Consider the following 15,227-nt stretch of genomic DNA (forward strand, 5'->3'; position numbering starts at 1 on the left):
CACTCGTGATCTTAACATTTCACCAAACCTACTCAAAACTTTTAACTCTGTGATAATACTGTAGTTAATCATCAGTGAGGTGAAATTAATGATACAGTCTCCATCAGATAAGACCTGCTAGGCTGTAAACCAGCATTATTTGAACTGTAGTACAAGTGTCAATATGCACTCCATTCTTTTAATAGGGCTGCTCCTTCCCTTACAATATCTGTCACATACTGTAGATTAGTGCTGAGTTATGGAAAGTACTCTTAGGAAGAAATAAATATGCAGAGAGCATCTGTAGTGGAGCAGATGTAGAGGTAGAAAGGTTGAGACAGAAATGCTCAAGACCAAACACAAAAAAAAATCATATATCTTAATCTCTTGATCTTTAATTAAGTGTTTCCCATACTGCTAATGCAAGGAATCCCAAGCAGTCTCTGCTGAGGTGAGCATGTGTGTGTGTGAGAGAGTGCAGGGCCAATCAAACACTGCCTTCAACCCGCATCTACAGATCCTGTCATGCAGATGTGCAGGACACTCACTGGCAAAGGGGATCTAGAGCCCCCGTCCCATTTAGGAAGGACAAAACACAGGTGACAGATGTTGGAACCATTGCTTTGCCAATGGCTTTCTCCCTTCTGTTCTTCCATGACGCTTCTGCAAATATAATAAGAAGCCATTACTCTTCGGATATGTGGTACTGAGCTCTAATGAACCTCTCCCTCCCACTGAACCACATGAATGGGGTTTACATAGAAGGAGTTTCTAACAGGTCATTGCAGTCTTTACAACATTTTAATTCTTTGGTTTTAGCTGTGCTGTGCATGCTGGAAAATCTTTTATCAAATGGAATGCACCAAACCAGTTATAAAGCAACACTATTTACAACACCTTCTTTGAAACAACTTCTCCATTCTATAAAGAATTAAATATACCCAAACTAAGATCTTTACACAAGGGCAAGCCAAATGGAAGAACATAAAATGGTGGAAAGTGTAATGTGCTACAGATGAAAGTGAATCATTTCTGCTCTTTCTTTATCCATGAATCTGAATGGTCCCAGCTAATCCAGACAGTTTGTTCGGATGGATTCTGGAATGCTTTTAAATTGTTCAGTTCTGTATCAAAATTTCAGACAGTAAGTGATTCTCGTACTTTAAAATAGTAACTCTGTGATTTAGCAGAAGACTTTTAAATGGGCAAACATGTAGAATAGTATTATAGAATTGTTTTGGTTGTTAAAGATCCTTAAGATTGTTGAGCACAACCTTTAACCCAGGACTGCCAAGTCCACCACTAAGCTATGTCTTCCACCACATTTACATGTCTTCTAACTATCTCTAGGGATGGCAATTCAACCACTTCCCTGGGCACCCTGTTCCAATGCTTGACAAGCCTTCAGGGAAGAAAGATTTCCCAATATCCAATCCAAACCTCTCTTTGTGCAACTTCAGACCATTTCCTCTTGTCCTAATCCTTGTTAAGAGCCCTTGTCGAGACAATGTTTCAGGTACTTGTAAGAAAGGTCCCCCCTTATCTTCTCTTTTCTTCTTCAGGCTAAACCCCCCCGCAGTGCCTTCAGCAGTTCCTCATCAGACTTGTGCTCAAAGCCTTTCACCAGCTTCACTGCTCTTGTCTGGACATGTAGTAACACTGAAGTCCCTCTTTTCTGTCTGCAGTACACACTCACTACAGTTCATTCTGATTCAAACGACAAGAGCTAAACCACAATCAATTTATTCCAATCTCTAATGAATGTATGTTGTGATTTCACGTTCAGATATTAGTCTGGCCTACTCCGGTATAAAAGAACAGGAAAGCTAGTAGCCAGAGGCAACACTGTCCATCTGCTTAACTGCAAATGCATCTTTCAAGCTATAGCTGTCTGTATTTCCTGGTGTGAGAGGTTTCTCCTCCCTGTCCCACACCAAACAGGAAGCATAAATAATCAGATCGCTGGTGATGTTAACAATATACCCGTTAATCATCGTCGTCATCATCCTCTGGGACAAAGATATCATGTTCTTCAAGCAGGGCTGCGAAGTTCTTACTGATCTGAGTGCCAACATACAGGAAGGGGATCACGACGCTGAACACTCTGAGGAGACCGAAGGGCGTCTGCGAGGGGTCGATTGGAAAACATCGAGCTTTACCAGCAAGCTGTGCTGTGCCTGAGCCCACGTACTGTGGGGAGCACAGTCTGCCGCCCCTCTTACTGCTCTCTACCACACCCCCCGGCCGCCCCGGCCCCTCAGGGCCCTCCCAGTCACCCTCCCACTGGCGACCGCCTCCGCGCCCCGCCCCAGCCACCGCCCTCCTCAGCCCGTTCCCTGTCACTCACCCCCAGCGACCCACCCACAGCAGGTGCTCCCGCTCTGATTGGCCACCGTTGCCATCCGTCACGCCGCGATTGGCTGCCCCCCCACCCGCTCGCCCCTCACTCACCTTAACCGGCTTGGGCAAAATGGCGCCGCTGCGGGTAACGGTGGCGCTCCGGGAGGGCATAAGTGGCACTGCCGGTGTGAGGCGCGGCCAGGCCCGGCATACCCGTCCCGAGTGAGTCGAGGCCGCCGCCAGCAGCCGCCAGCCCGCCGTGGCCATTCTCCCTCTGGCTGGGCTCCCGTAACCACCCAGACAAGGCGTCACCCGAGGCTGAGGGGCCTCCTGTTCTCGCGAGGCTTAAGGGAAGGGGCGGGGTCGCAGCCGCGCATGCGTGAGGAGGGGCCTAGAGACACGTGGTAGCCAGCGCGGCTGAGGGGGCGCTACTGGCTGCCGGTGGCCTCGGGCGGGTGGAGTTGGTGCGATTGGTGTGGAGGGAGCCGGGCAGCCCTTTACGGGGGACGCAAAGGTTCGGCGGAGGAGAACCGGGCCAGGTGACCCTGCAAACAGGCAGGTCCTGCCGACGCTGGGCGTTCACACCTCCATTGGCAGCGCACAGGCTACAAATCAAAACGGTTTATTTGGCTTCACAGCATAAAAGACAAACGTCTTGAAATGCAAAATACAATTTCCGCATGTAAAACAAAGGCGCATGCAAAACCGCCTCTTAGAAAGATACATGTGTACATAAAATATAAGCACTTCTAAGAGGTGGGAGTGTTCCTGCAGGTTGCTCATAGTGTTGCCCGGTAACTGCTCGCTGCTGCAGAAAGGTGCCCCTCACACGGAGCTCCATGCGTTCCCTGTGAGTTTCAGCAGGGTATTGAGGCTTCTCTGCAAAGGCAGTTGAGATGGGTAAGATTGGGGGGATACCACCTCCAAACTATTAATTTGGTAGCTGTTGTAATGGAAAACATCCAGTCTTGGTCATGAATGTCCATGGGTGAAACCGTCTCATTACTCTTCCTACAGTAACCTGCTAGGACCTGGATTCGATGGAAAAATGTTGTTTTATATAAACGTAATGTTCAGAAATAAAACAGTAGTCTCAGAAAAATACAAGGATTCCACCAACTATATTAGCAGGATTGGGAGCCCTTCTTGGCATAGCTTACAAAGGCCATGGCAGAACTGCCCTCCTTTGAGACTTCAGTTTCTTTTAATTTCAAGCATTTCTGTTCCATTGCTTTGTGTTATTATGCTAAATAAAACTCTTAGAAAACAATCTGACTTCAGTAGCCATCCCGCTTTAGTGTTCAACTCCCCATTTGCAAGGAAACCTGTCCTATGCTGTCCAGATGTTTTCTAGTTTTAAAAATAATGGAAAGCAAAAGCAGGAGGTGAAACAGTCCAAACCTGAATGACCGGAGGAAAAACTGTGTGTGATAATCAGTCTTATTCTGCTGTCAGGGACAATGTGCAATGAAAATTCTCTGTTTTTCCCATAATGATCTGTGCCTGCAGGCTGACAGAGAGGATACCCCATTAACCAGATATATGTGCGATCTCAGGAAGCTGAAAGTCTGACCTTCTGCCCAGAGGCTGCTTCAAAGGCACTGCCAGCACAAGCGACTCTCAGCAGAGCTGGTTTGATAGCTCCATCTCAGAGGAGGTGGCAGAGCACACAGGTGTTTCCTGCCTAATGAAGTTGCAGTGATTATTAAAAACCCTGTACTCCTAAACAAATTTGAGCAGGACTCCAATTACAGCTCTTTTTAGTCACAAAAGGGCCATCCCTGCTACATGAGCAGGATGATGAGGAAGCCCTGACCAAGCTCATCCAAAGTCACGCAGCACTTTGGTGACCTAGCAAAGACTCAGGCATGGACAGCTCGGCTGAGGACAAATACTGACTGGGATTCAGCCATTTCCTTCTCAGTGCTGCAGAATGAACCACAGAATTACTCCAAATGCGATCAGACGGAAGGCAGAGAGCAGCGCCTCATTTGCAGGATTGAGGATTTAGCTGGGATATGTGCTAACGTAAAGGCAGGTAGCGTGCAAATTGTGCCATTTGAATGGGACAGATTAAAGCATTAAATATAAGCTCTTTAGTAGTGTTACTAGCACAATCCTGGCTTATTAGAACAAACTAAGCTTCTTAAAAGTGAAACCGCCCTTAAATGAATAATACAGTTTCGATTCCAGTTTTGACAGAACTGGCTTTGTTAATTTATTTTCCCTTTCAAGGTGCTCATGATTCTTGGGTCTCATGTAGGAACTGCCATCACATTTTGATTTATTTTGGAAGTTAAATTTTTACTGTCAAACTGCCTTATGTAAGTCTGAGGCATCAGGAATATTCTTCCCTCTGTATTACACGGAAGAGAAAAAATAACCACTGAAAAATGCTTGCTAAATCCAATGCTGGTCCCAAAATACCCACACGCAGAGTGAGAAGGAACCAAGCAGCACCATCCCTTGATGCTGCTGCCATGACATGGAGAAGGGCACAGGTTCCCAGCTGGAAATGCTGCACCCTTGAATGATTCAAGCAGCAGGTAAGGAGGCAGAGCTGTTTCCTAAGCCCAGCCAATTGGGCTGCTGAAAGCCTGGGCACTGGCCTATGGCCATCTGCTTCTAGTTTTTCTGAACTGTTTTCACTTAAAAAAGCAGAATAAAAAGAATCCTCCTGAACTCAAAGATACTTACTGTAAAGAAAAACAGGCACAAACTGGAGAGGACTGGATTGCATTGCTCACATATGAAGGTAAAACACCCGCTGCCCGGAATTGCATCTGAAAGATCTGATTTAAGATCTGATTTCCTCTAATATACCATCGAGCTATAATTAGGCAGGAGGCTGGAAGCTCATCATCCAAAACTATCAGAGGTATGTTTTCAAAGGCACCAAGAGCTAATGGAAGTCTTTTTGATTTCTGCATTGGCAATCTCTACTGGCTATTGCAGAGTATTAAGCTGAGCGCATATAACTCCAGAAAGGCAAATAGGTTCCTACCTGTCATGACCTGAAACTGCCTCTTGCTTTCCTAGCAAGGCTCCTTAATAAAACAGAGCAATAAAACCGGGTTTAACACTGGTAGATAAGAAGCACAAGATTGTTTGCATATTTTTTCTGTTCTGAGAAACAGCCCTTGCCAGGAAGATGATTTATAAACCCCATCTCCAGGGTGTTAGAGCCCCTGGACACAGCACCCACCTACTTGTACCATCTGCTTCATGGCCAAGGATTCTGACCTACTGAAGGGCAAGTCTGTTTCTGCAGCAAAGAGACAAGCATGCCTCCCTGCTGCACTCCTGACATGCTGGGAGGATGGGATGTGCTACGGGTATCAGCTGAGTGATGCTGACATGAAATCAGGGAAGCACTAGCAGGTCGGGCGCTGGCTTTGGTAGAAGGCAGTGATACAGCTTTAACACCAGAGAGGCAAGCCCAGACACTGCTGACACACAGTCAATGCTACCTGTAACTCACTCCCACACCCCCATTTGTGGGAGCAGCCCTCGCCTCCCCACTCCTCCAACTGCACAGCTCTGCCCGGAGCTGGGCAGAGCCACAGCAGTGCAAGAGGTCCTGCAAGAATGTGGCTGTGGGCACCATCTTGGGCATGCTGCCCAGTGAGCCGGCTGAGCCCTACATGGCTCTTAGCAGGAGCAGAGAAATTCATCCCTGCCCAGGCAAAGAGGCTTTAGCATGCCGGTTTTAGAACAAGGAAGGTTTGTGATTGAGATACTAACAGGATTGGCTACCGCTTAACAGAGTCCAGATCAGCCCTGGGAGCTTCTGGTCCTTGCTGTTCCTTTGGACCAGGCTTAGTGTCTCCATTTCAGCCTTTCTGCTGATCTTGGGCACCCAAAGAGACGGATGCAAGCCCATGAAATCCACATCCTGAAGGATTTAGCAGGGAGGAGAGTTAGTGTGTATGAAGGTAAAAAAAAGACCAGCATGACACAAGAGCCCAGTCCTCATTGCTGCAGCTGCTGGGCCAGCCACAGCGGCAGCATCTCACAGTGTCCTGTGGGGAGAGGCACAAGGCTGGAAGCACCCGTCAGGGCCAGTGCCCCTTTTGAGGCATTTCATAAGAGCCCAGCCTTATCTGCTATGAAAGAGCAAAGGCAGAAGTTTGGTGGAAGACCACAGACAATAAGAAATGCTGACCTGTGCAAACTCCCACGCTGAGAAATAAAACCAAAAAACAGTGTGAAGCAAAGGCAGGAGAGGAAGCACCCACAGCATCGACCACACCAGGGGAGCAAGTGACAAAGCCCATTGTGTGAGGTTCATTGCATATGTGCTGATATGGGCCCCCTCCACACCTCGTACCACCAGCAGAGGAGCATTCAAAGGCAGCTCTGCTGGTATTACACATTCTCCAGCCATATAAAGCTTCAGGGAAATGAAACATGAAGTCTGGGGAAGATTCATGTCCCTCCCACATGCCCCACGAAGCACACACACACTGCACACTCAGCCACCAACCAGGGCAGGGGACAAGCAGTGTCCCTCGTTTTGCTCTTCCCACTTGGGAGACAGCTCGCTGTGCACTGGCTGGCTGACGGCTCACACCCCGTGTCACTGGTCATGGGTGTCCCCTCTTCTGCCTCTCCTGCCATTCCCGCCTCAGCACTGCAATCTCCTGCCCGTACCAGCCGTGCAGCTTGGAGAAACAGGCTGTCTCCGGTGACACAGGGCTCTCGGTCATGCCTGGTGAGAGGCCGGGTGCCAGGGACCCCGCAGCACTGCTGGCAGCTGAGCGCCGGCGGGGAGGCAGGGGTGGGGGCTTTGCTTGCCCCCCATCACGGTCAGGGCAGGTGGCCCCCCCAGGGACAGCACCACCACTACCCCACGTGGAGTAACCATTCTCCAGGACGGCAGGCTTCTCCTGGAGAGGCAGCAAGGCAGGGTTGGAAAGGTGCCTCTTCCTGCTGGAGGAGGAGGACCTCCGCGGGGACTGGCGGCAAGCAGCCAAGCTCTTGCAGGCCTCCTCCAGCTGCTTCTCCAGCTCCCTTACCACCAGCCGCATGTAGTCGAAGCTGGCTCGTGATAGAGCTTTCACCCAGGCCTCCATGGCAGCCTGCCCATCAGCCACCAGCACATATGCCCTGGCACCAGCATCATCAAAGCGGATGGCAAAGGCAAACTCCTCGGCAGCCTCGCACAGCTCCACGGTGCAGCCCTCCAGCACCACCAGCCCCACAGGCTCCCGGCTTTCCCGCTCCTCGAAGTAGAAAAGGAGGTTGCCCTTAAGGACAAACCAGCGGCGCTGGTAGGAGGTGGCATGGTGGTGATGGGCATGGTGGTGATGCCGCTCCACGCGCTTGCGGAGGAAGCCGGCATGGTCAGTGGGTGAGTCGCAGGTAGCGTAGTGGGCCACACTCCGCTCATTCAGCTTCATTGCCCTGTCTGGAAGAGAAAGACAGGGGGAAGAAATTGGTTCAGGGTGAGGAGCATCTTAGCTGACCTGCCAGAAAAGGCATGATCCTGCCCTGGGCCTGTCACTGGGGAAAGCAGCCACAATGCGAGCAGCCCATGCTACAGGACAGTGTGTACCGCAGCAAGTATCCTTGGAAATGGCAGGCTAGCTCCTCGCTGCTGCAGAGGCAAGGGAAGTCATCACTAGAGCCCCACCACTAAGACACCTGCCTTCTCCAGGAAGGACCACAGTGCTGCTTTGTTTCCTGTTCCACAAGTGACCTACTTTACAGTTTTTTTATGGGGCGCATCAAAGAAGTTGGTCTCTGGGCCTGCAACACATTAATTTCACTCTAATAGGGTAGGATAAGAAGGGCATTTTCAGACCCAAGGGGTCTGGGACCTCTATTTGAGCACCTGCTTCCTGCTCCCCATCTCCATGCAGGGCCACCCATCCCCACCAGCAGCACCCCCAGCCCCAGGAGGTTCACTGTCAGTGAGGTGCATGGTGCCGTACCTGCTGTGTGGGTCAGACCACAACCCCTTGCTGTCTTCCCTGGGCAGGCTGCTCCCTTGCTGAGGACTTCCAAAGCTTCATCATGCCAAGCCCCGTCCCTGGCTGGAGGAAAGGTGAGAGAAAGGGAGTCACAAACCAGAACAGCTTTGGAGCGGAAAAGCAAAGAGCTGCATCACTCCCGCCGCAGAAAGCTGAGACCCTTGTGTCCAGGGACGGACAGTCCAAGGGGGGTACTCTGAAAACCAGGGTGGCAAATTCTAGGGGTACAATCACTGTCTTCAACGCCAGTGCTCCTGGGGGGTTATTTTTTGGCTCGTGGGGGGTTGGTTTGGTTTTTGTAGGAGCACAGGCTGTGCTGTGTGAAGACCCCTAAGCAGGCAACTCGGCCTGGTGCTGCCGAAGGACACAGCGAGTGCAGCCTTGGTGATTCTACAGCTGTAAATGGATGGCCAACGGCTAAAACTCCGCACAGAACTATGCAGAAAGCAAATCACAGCCGCCACTCCCCGGCCAGATACTGGTGAGGGAACCTCCCCACTGCTGAGGACCCTCCAGGGTCTCTCCCGGAGCCCTTCTCCCCCATGAGGGCTCGTGGGGCACGGCTGGGGCCAGCCCCCCGTTGGAAAGTGAACAGAATCCATTCTCTGCGGGTGCTTCTCCCTCAGCGCCGCACCCTGCGCCATCTCCAGCCCTGTCCCACGGCAGCGCTGCCCTGGGGAGGCTGCGGGAATCCCGCGTCTGTGTGTGCGGTGCTGGGCTCTGTCTCTTTGTGTGCCTGTGTGTTTGCCTCCTACCTACGGCACGCCACGGCCCCGGCCTAGCCCCGCCGCCCGCTCCCGCCCCACCGCCTCCCTCCGGCCCTCTCCCGGCGCCCCGCCCCGGCGGCGGGATCGGGGGCCCCGTCCCGGCTCACCTCGGGCCGCTCCTGCTGGGCGGTGCTGCCGGCGGTGCGCGGTGGTGCGCGGCAGCCGGGGCCAGCCGCGGCGGGTCGGGGGAGAGCCGTGCCGGCAGCACCGCCCCGCCGGCCGCAGCGGCACCTCCCGCACCTCCTCGCTCCTCTGGGCACCCCTGCGGTCCCACTCGGGGGCCAACCCCCTTCCCCCTACTCCCAGTGTAACTATCGGGGTGCGGCGGTGACACGGTTCCAGCGGTGGCGGCAACGGCAGTGGGGTGCGGTACCGACCGGGCGCAATGCTGACAGGGTGCCCCAGCGCCCCGGGAGATAACTCCGGGCTGAGGCGCCGGGGGGGCACAGCGGGGCCGGGCCGGCAGGGAGGGAGGTGCGATCGGCCGGTCAGGTGACACGGGAGGCATCATGTGAGCGGGGCCGGGCCGGGGTGGGCGGAGGTAGTGTGTGTCCTGGCGGCAGCCATGGGGCCGGCGGTGCTGAGCGGGCTGCCCTTGGCCCTGGGCTTGGCCCTGGTGCTGCCCTCGGCGGCCCTGGAGAACGGTCTGGCGCTCACCCCCCCCATGGGCTGGCTGGCCTGGGAGCGGTTCCGCTGCAACGTGGACTGCCGGGCCGACCCTCGCAACTGCATCAGGTCAGCGGGGCCGCGGGGGAGCCCGGCGCTCGGCCACCCCCTCCCTGCACGGAGCGCTTGTCCTCTGTGTCCTCTGCCCCGGGAACCTGTTCGGGTCTGCCCGGGGGGGGTGCACGGGGCTGTGCCGGGGAAGGAAAGAAGAGGGGGCCCGGGTCGGCTGTCGGGCCCGGGGCAGCTGTGGCACTGCGGTGGGATCTAGGGAAGCACCGTGTGCGGGAGGTGGGGAGCTCGGTGCTGGGGGTTCCCGGTGCGGAAGGACATGGCTGGTCTTTGCGGGGTATTGGGGATGTGCTTCCCCTCAGTGAGATCAGTGAACGGGGCATGGACAAGGTTTACATGGGAGGCCTGGAGACCCTGCCGTATGGCCCAGGCCAGTCTTGCAGCTGCCGACCCTCCAGAACCCCCTGACAGACTGACGTCCTGCTATCTCAAGTGGTGGGGCACGAAATGGTGGGTTGTGGGATCTCAGCCTGCCGTATCCCCATCCCCTCGACCTGCAGCGAGACGCTGTTCTTCGAGATGGCTGATCGCCTGGCCGAGGATGGCTGGAGGGATCTGGGATACAAGTACATCAACATTGACGACTGCTGGTCTGCCAAGAAGCGGGATGCGGCAGGACGGCTGGTGCCCGACCCCGAGAGGTTTCCCAGGGGGATTAAAGCTCTGGCTGATTACGTGAGTGCGTACTGGGGGTAGTGGGCATCCCTGCATCCCCTTGCTGCTGTGGCAGGAGCTGGGAGTGGATGGAGGACTCTGGGAGACACATGGGATCCCCCTCGTGCCCTCCTTGCAGCTCTCCTCTCCCTGCAGGTTCATGGCCGGGGCCTAAAGCTGGGCATTTACGGTGACCTGGGCACACTCACCTGCGGGGGCTACCCGGGCACCACGCTGGACCGCGTGAAGCAGGATGCCCAGACCTTTGCAGAGTGGGGTGTGGACATGCTGAAGCTGGATGGGTGCTACTCATCAGGAGAGGAGCAGGCAGAGGGTAAAAGCTCCCTGGCACTCCTCCCCTTGCTGCTCTGGTCAGGGCAGCTGGCTCTCCACAGCAACGCTGGAACAGCCGGTTCTTCCCTCATGTCTCCTGTTGCAGCTCATGGGCAAAGAGGAGGGAGTTGGGATGCCCTGGAGCTGGTGTGAGGCAGGAGGCCAGGCGGGCTGGGACACAAGCTGCTGCCAGCTCTTCCCTTCACCGGTTCTCATCTTCTCTCCTTAAGGCTACCCAGAAATGGCGAGGGCCTTGAACGCCACGGGCCACCCCATTGTCTACTCCTGCAGTTGGCCAGCATATCAGGGGGGGCTCCCCCCCAAGGTGAGGGTTGTCCCATCCAGTGGCTGTTCCCCATGTCTCCTCTGCCCTCAGGGAAGCTTTTGTTGGAGCTGCAGGAGCCGGGCACTAAACCCTGCTTATCGCTGTTGCTGGTAGGATTGCAGCAGGTCCATGGAGAGGACATGGCCTCCATGCTAGGCATCTGGGACACTTGGGGCTCCCTGCCTGCTGAGTGATGGGAGTCTGGGGAAAGAAGGCCCCGGGGCATGCCCTCTCCACCCCACTCAGCTGGTTGATCCTGACAGTCTTCTGATATGGGTCCTGTCTTCTTTAAATGCATGAAAGAGGATGTTCTTCTTAGTAATGTTTCTTGAGAACTTAGTGTGTGTGTTTATTTCCTTTTCTATCTTCTGAGTGAATCCTAAGCTGCCCTCATTCTTGCAGCTGGTCATATTTCCACATGGCCTTTGTGGTTGTTTTGCCAGACATATTATAATGGGATGTGCCCAGTCCTATTGGGGTATGACTCTGTTCTCCTTCACTGCATGATGTTGACCTTCTCCAGATCCCTCTGCCTTTCACACCCTTCCTGGAAGCTGCAGCTCTCAACAAGCGTGGCTGCCCCTTCTCCCCCATCTTGCAGACTGGGTCCTTTCTCCCTCCTGCCTGATGCTGTGTTCCTCTCCAGGTGAACTACACCATCCTGGCAGAGGTCTGTAACCTGTGGCGTAATTATGACGACATCCAGGACTCCTGGGACAGTGTGCTTTCCATCCTGGACTGGTTCTTCGCAAATCAGGATGTCCTGCAGCCAGCAGCTGGCCCTGGCCACTGGAATGACCCAGACATGGTGCGGCTGGGTGATGGGTGCTGTGGACTGGGGACCTCCAGTGATCCCCTTGTAGGGGCAGGGTAAAAGAGAAGTGCCAGGGGCAGGAGCCCTATCACTGCAGAGAGGGAAAGCTCGTGTTGCCCTTGGGGGTAGTGGTGAAGAGAAGGGTGTTAATGAGTGCATTTGAATGTGCACTGAACGCTCAGCCTCTAGCAGGAGTGAGCTCTCCCATCAGCGTAGGCTTCTAGAGAGGAAGCAAGAGTGTGTGAGAGGTTTCTGATGCGTGCTTACTCCCAGCAGGCTGCAGCATCGCTGACAGTGGCAAGCAGACAAGTTTGTAACCCTTTTCTGCCTCTCCCCTCCAGCTCGTCATTGGAAACTTTGGCCTTAGCTACGAGCAGTCACGCTCCCAAATGGCCTTGTGGACAGTGATGGCAGCTCCGCTCCTCATGTCCACGGATCTCCGCACTATCTCCCCGAGCGCCAGGGAGATCCTGCAGAACCGCCTGATGATCCAGATCAACCAGGACCCCCTAGGAATCCAGGGGCGCAGGATTGTCAAGGTTAGGAGGAAGGTGGATGTGTTTGGGAGGGCCGACAGGAGCAGCACAGGGTGTCGCAATAAGGAGGGAGAGGGAAGTGATGCAGAGAAACATGAACAGGATTGCTGTGGGAGCTGGGGATCTGCTGGTGTAGCAATCCTGTAGGACAAGGTCTGTGGGCCAGTGCTGATCCCAGAAGTTCTGCCTCACCTGCTCATTCCCACCCTTAGGAGAAGTCCCTCATCGAGGTGTTCCTGCGCCCACTGTCCCAGGGTGCCAGTGCCCTTGTCTTCTTCAGCCGGAGGGCAGACATACCTTACGTCTACACCACCAGCCTGGCCAAGCTCCATTTCCCTGAGGATGCTGTGTACGAGGTGAGCCCCATACCCCACAGCACCTGGATCCCTCTCTTGCCAGCTCCCTCCTTTGCCACCATGTGTGTTTTTTGGAAGGGCTCCCACTCCCTGTCTTCAGCATGAAGGGGCAGCCACACATTGGGTTGCCCTCCTGTTGCCCACTGGTGTGTCCTGTCCATGTCAGTGCCCACGGCTGGCTGTCAGGATGAAAGGTGTGTGGAAATCCTGGCAGCCACCATCTTTCTCTTCCAGGTACAAGATGTATACAGCGGGGAGATCATCAGAGGCTTGAAGACAGGGGACAACTTCTCGGTCACTGTTAACCCCTCGGGGGTGGTGATGTGGTACCTTTACCCTGTGGCACAGCCCTGGCGCATTGTCAGACAGCAAGCCCCCCGCGAGGGTTTCCGCCCGGTCCTCCTGTGACGGGGCTCAGCGGATGGGGGTGTGGGTCTGTGCCACAGTGGGCTGTGAGATCCTGCCTGGGGCATGTGGCTCTTCCCAGCACAAGTGCCTTTCGGTGGTGTGCCCAGCAGTGCTGGGAATGACCGTTGCTCTGGTACCAGCTTGATGATGTCTGCTCAGTCTGTGTCAAGCAGGAATTCTTGTTGCCACTTCCTAATGGTGTGTGGAGCATAGTTCCTCAGTGATGGCAAAGCCTTCTGCGGTCCTCCTGTGGAAGATTCCATACAAGCAGAGCCCAGCCACTGGTTTAGTTCATCAGCTCTGACACCTGAGCGTTTCTCTGCTTCAGGCTGGGTACCACTGACTGTTGTGAGGCTGTTTGAACTAAACCTGTAGGAAGGGTTTGGATGCTTTTGTATCTTCTAGGGTAGTGATTCCCCTCCCTCCATGCGTGATAGATGGCAATAGCTTCAAGGATCAGACCCTAGCCACCTTCTTTTCTTTGCTATAATCAGCTTGGCTTAGAATAAGGGGCTGTCAATAGGACTGCACCCTTCCTGTGTACCCATCCCAGGACCAGGAGCTCCTGGAGACATGATGGTCCTGTGCAGAGTCTTTGCAAGTCTGATCTGGGCTTCAGCAGCCTGGAGGCTGGCGCTACTGCAGCCTAGCATGCATGCTAGCATTGTATTAAAGCTCCTCTGGAATCAGTGTACTGCAGAGCAAAAACCTCTACTGACCATGCACAACCTCAGCAGCCTTGCAGTGGTACAGCCCCAGGAGCTGCAGGGTGTTGTGCACAAGCGGTGTAGGGAAGATGCTGACGCTCAGCTGACGGTGTCTCCTGAGCTGGGAGATAGCTACATGTGCTCCAAAATGAAGCTGCATCCTGTTCTTGATCTGGCAGGAAATTCCTGCTAAAAGGGGGCTCAGGGCCTCCTGCAGCAGGCTGGACACTCAGGGTTTCTCAGGGAAAGGCTCCTCCCAAGGGCAGCTACATCCACAGCTCAATTCTGAGAAGGAGCCTACAGTAATAAATTGCAAGTGAACAGTGGGACAGACTCAAAAGCCCTCAACTGCTTCACCTTTGTACAGCGCACGTCCTATGGAGGAGTTTGAGGTGAGACATGGCCTACCCCGACTGTCCTGGATTTTATGACTGCAGCATTCATGAAGACTTCTGCTTAAGATTGCAGCCCAAGGAGACAGACACAAGATGAAACCTCAGACTGGGGAAACACCACATTTTAGATCAGTAAAACCAAGTTTCCCCTTTCTGTTCAGATGCTGGAGGGCTCCTGGTCATCCCCCAACTCTGGTTCCTGCAGGACCAAATGGCTGGTTCTGGCCAATTCCAGAAATGTTCTCTGAGTGTAGCAGCAAAATATGGAACGTGATGCTTGCAGTGCCAACAAGAAAGGATGAGCACACTTCATGTCTACGTACAGGAGTTGGCTTGGTTCTTGGGGAGTGATTGAGACAAATTAATTGAAATAAAGGGGAAGCGGGCCCCAGGCTCTCTCATTTCATGTGCGTTTATGTTGCTGGCTATAGCTGCTTGGTTAATGTAGGGTCATTACCTCAAAACAGGAACACCTGTGCTCTGAAACAGAGCTGGTTTCCTGTCAGAAACAGGACAGATGTATAGTAGGAAATGATGTTCCAATAGTTACATCATGTTCAGCAGGGCAACAGCTTTGCTTGGTACAAAGGGAAACAGATTTCACAGTCCAGTTACCTGCCATTTCCCTTTACCATGTATTTATTTTTGCCTCACTGGAAAAAAACTGGCTAGCGAGGAGTTCCTGTTGAGAGACTTTCCCTCTGGCACTGAATGCACATAGGAAAGGTGCTACAAATACAGGTGCAACGAATCACAGGGTGGTGGCCCAGCCCCCAGGACATGAATACAGGCCAGCTCTTCAGATCTGTGTGAGAGCAAAGGCACAAACCAGCTTTCCACCCTCCCCAGGCAGCAACAGGATAAGCCCCACCTTTTTCTCCCCCAGTTAATTGGTTCCAGATC

General features: G+C 53.7%; 3 protein-coding genes across 3 annotated transcripts; 1 reads left to right on the forward strand and 2 right to left on the reverse strand.

The window, feature by feature from the left end:
* Positions 1-351: 351 nt before the first annotated feature.
* SMDT1 (single-pass membrane protein with aspartate rich tail 1) lies at positions 352-2,663 on the reverse strand. Its single transcript, XM_005150304.2, has 3 exons — positions 2,431-2,663; positions 1,963-2,103; positions 352-642 (listed from the first exon to the last, which is right to left on the reverse strand). Exons 1-2 carry the CDS (start codon positions 2,584-2,586, stop codon positions 1,966-1,968), a joined length of 294 nt encoding a protein of 97 aa, XP_005150361.1. The 5' UTR covers positions 2,587-2,663; the 3' UTR covers positions 352-642; positions 1,963-1,965.
* A 248-nt stretch (positions 2,664-2,911) lies between these two features.
* PHETA2 (PH domain containing endocytic trafficking adaptor 2) lies at positions 2,912-9,555 on the reverse strand. Its single transcript, XM_034063263.1, has 3 exons — positions 9,169-9,555; positions 8,256-8,357; positions 2,912-7,729 (listed from the first exon to the last, which is right to left on the reverse strand). Exon 3 carries the CDS (start codon positions 7,719-7,721, stop codon positions 6,906-6,908), a length of 816 nt encoding a protein of 271 aa, XP_033919154.1. The 5' UTR covers positions 7,722-7,729; positions 8,256-8,357; positions 9,169-9,555; the 3' UTR covers positions 2,912-6,905.
* Positions 9,556-9,577: 22 nt separating this feature from the next.
* On the forward strand, positions 9,578-14,727 carry NAGA (alpha-N-acetylgalactosaminidase). The gene is made up of 8 exons (XM_005150457.3): positions 9,578-9,796; positions 10,297-10,471; positions 10,607-10,784; positions 11,014-11,108; positions 11,755-11,916; positions 12,264-12,461; positions 12,671-12,814; positions 13,049-14,727. The coding sequence occupies exons 1-8, from the start codon at positions 9,627-9,629 to the stop codon at positions 13,220-13,222; spliced, it is 1,296 nt and encodes a 431-aa protein (XP_005150514.3). The 5' UTR covers positions 9,578-9,626; the 3' UTR covers positions 13,223-14,727.
* Positions 14,728-15,227: the final 500 nt, after the last annotated feature.

The sequence above is a fragment of the Melopsittacus undulatus genome, chromosome 5 (assembly GCF_012275295.1).
Source record: "Melopsittacus undulatus isolate bMelUnd1 chromosome 5, bMelUnd1.mat.Z, whole genome shotgun sequence".
In the NCBI taxonomy this organism is placed as follows: domain Eukaryota; kingdom Metazoa; phylum Chordata; class Aves; order Psittaciformes; family Psittaculidae; genus Melopsittacus; species Melopsittacus undulatus.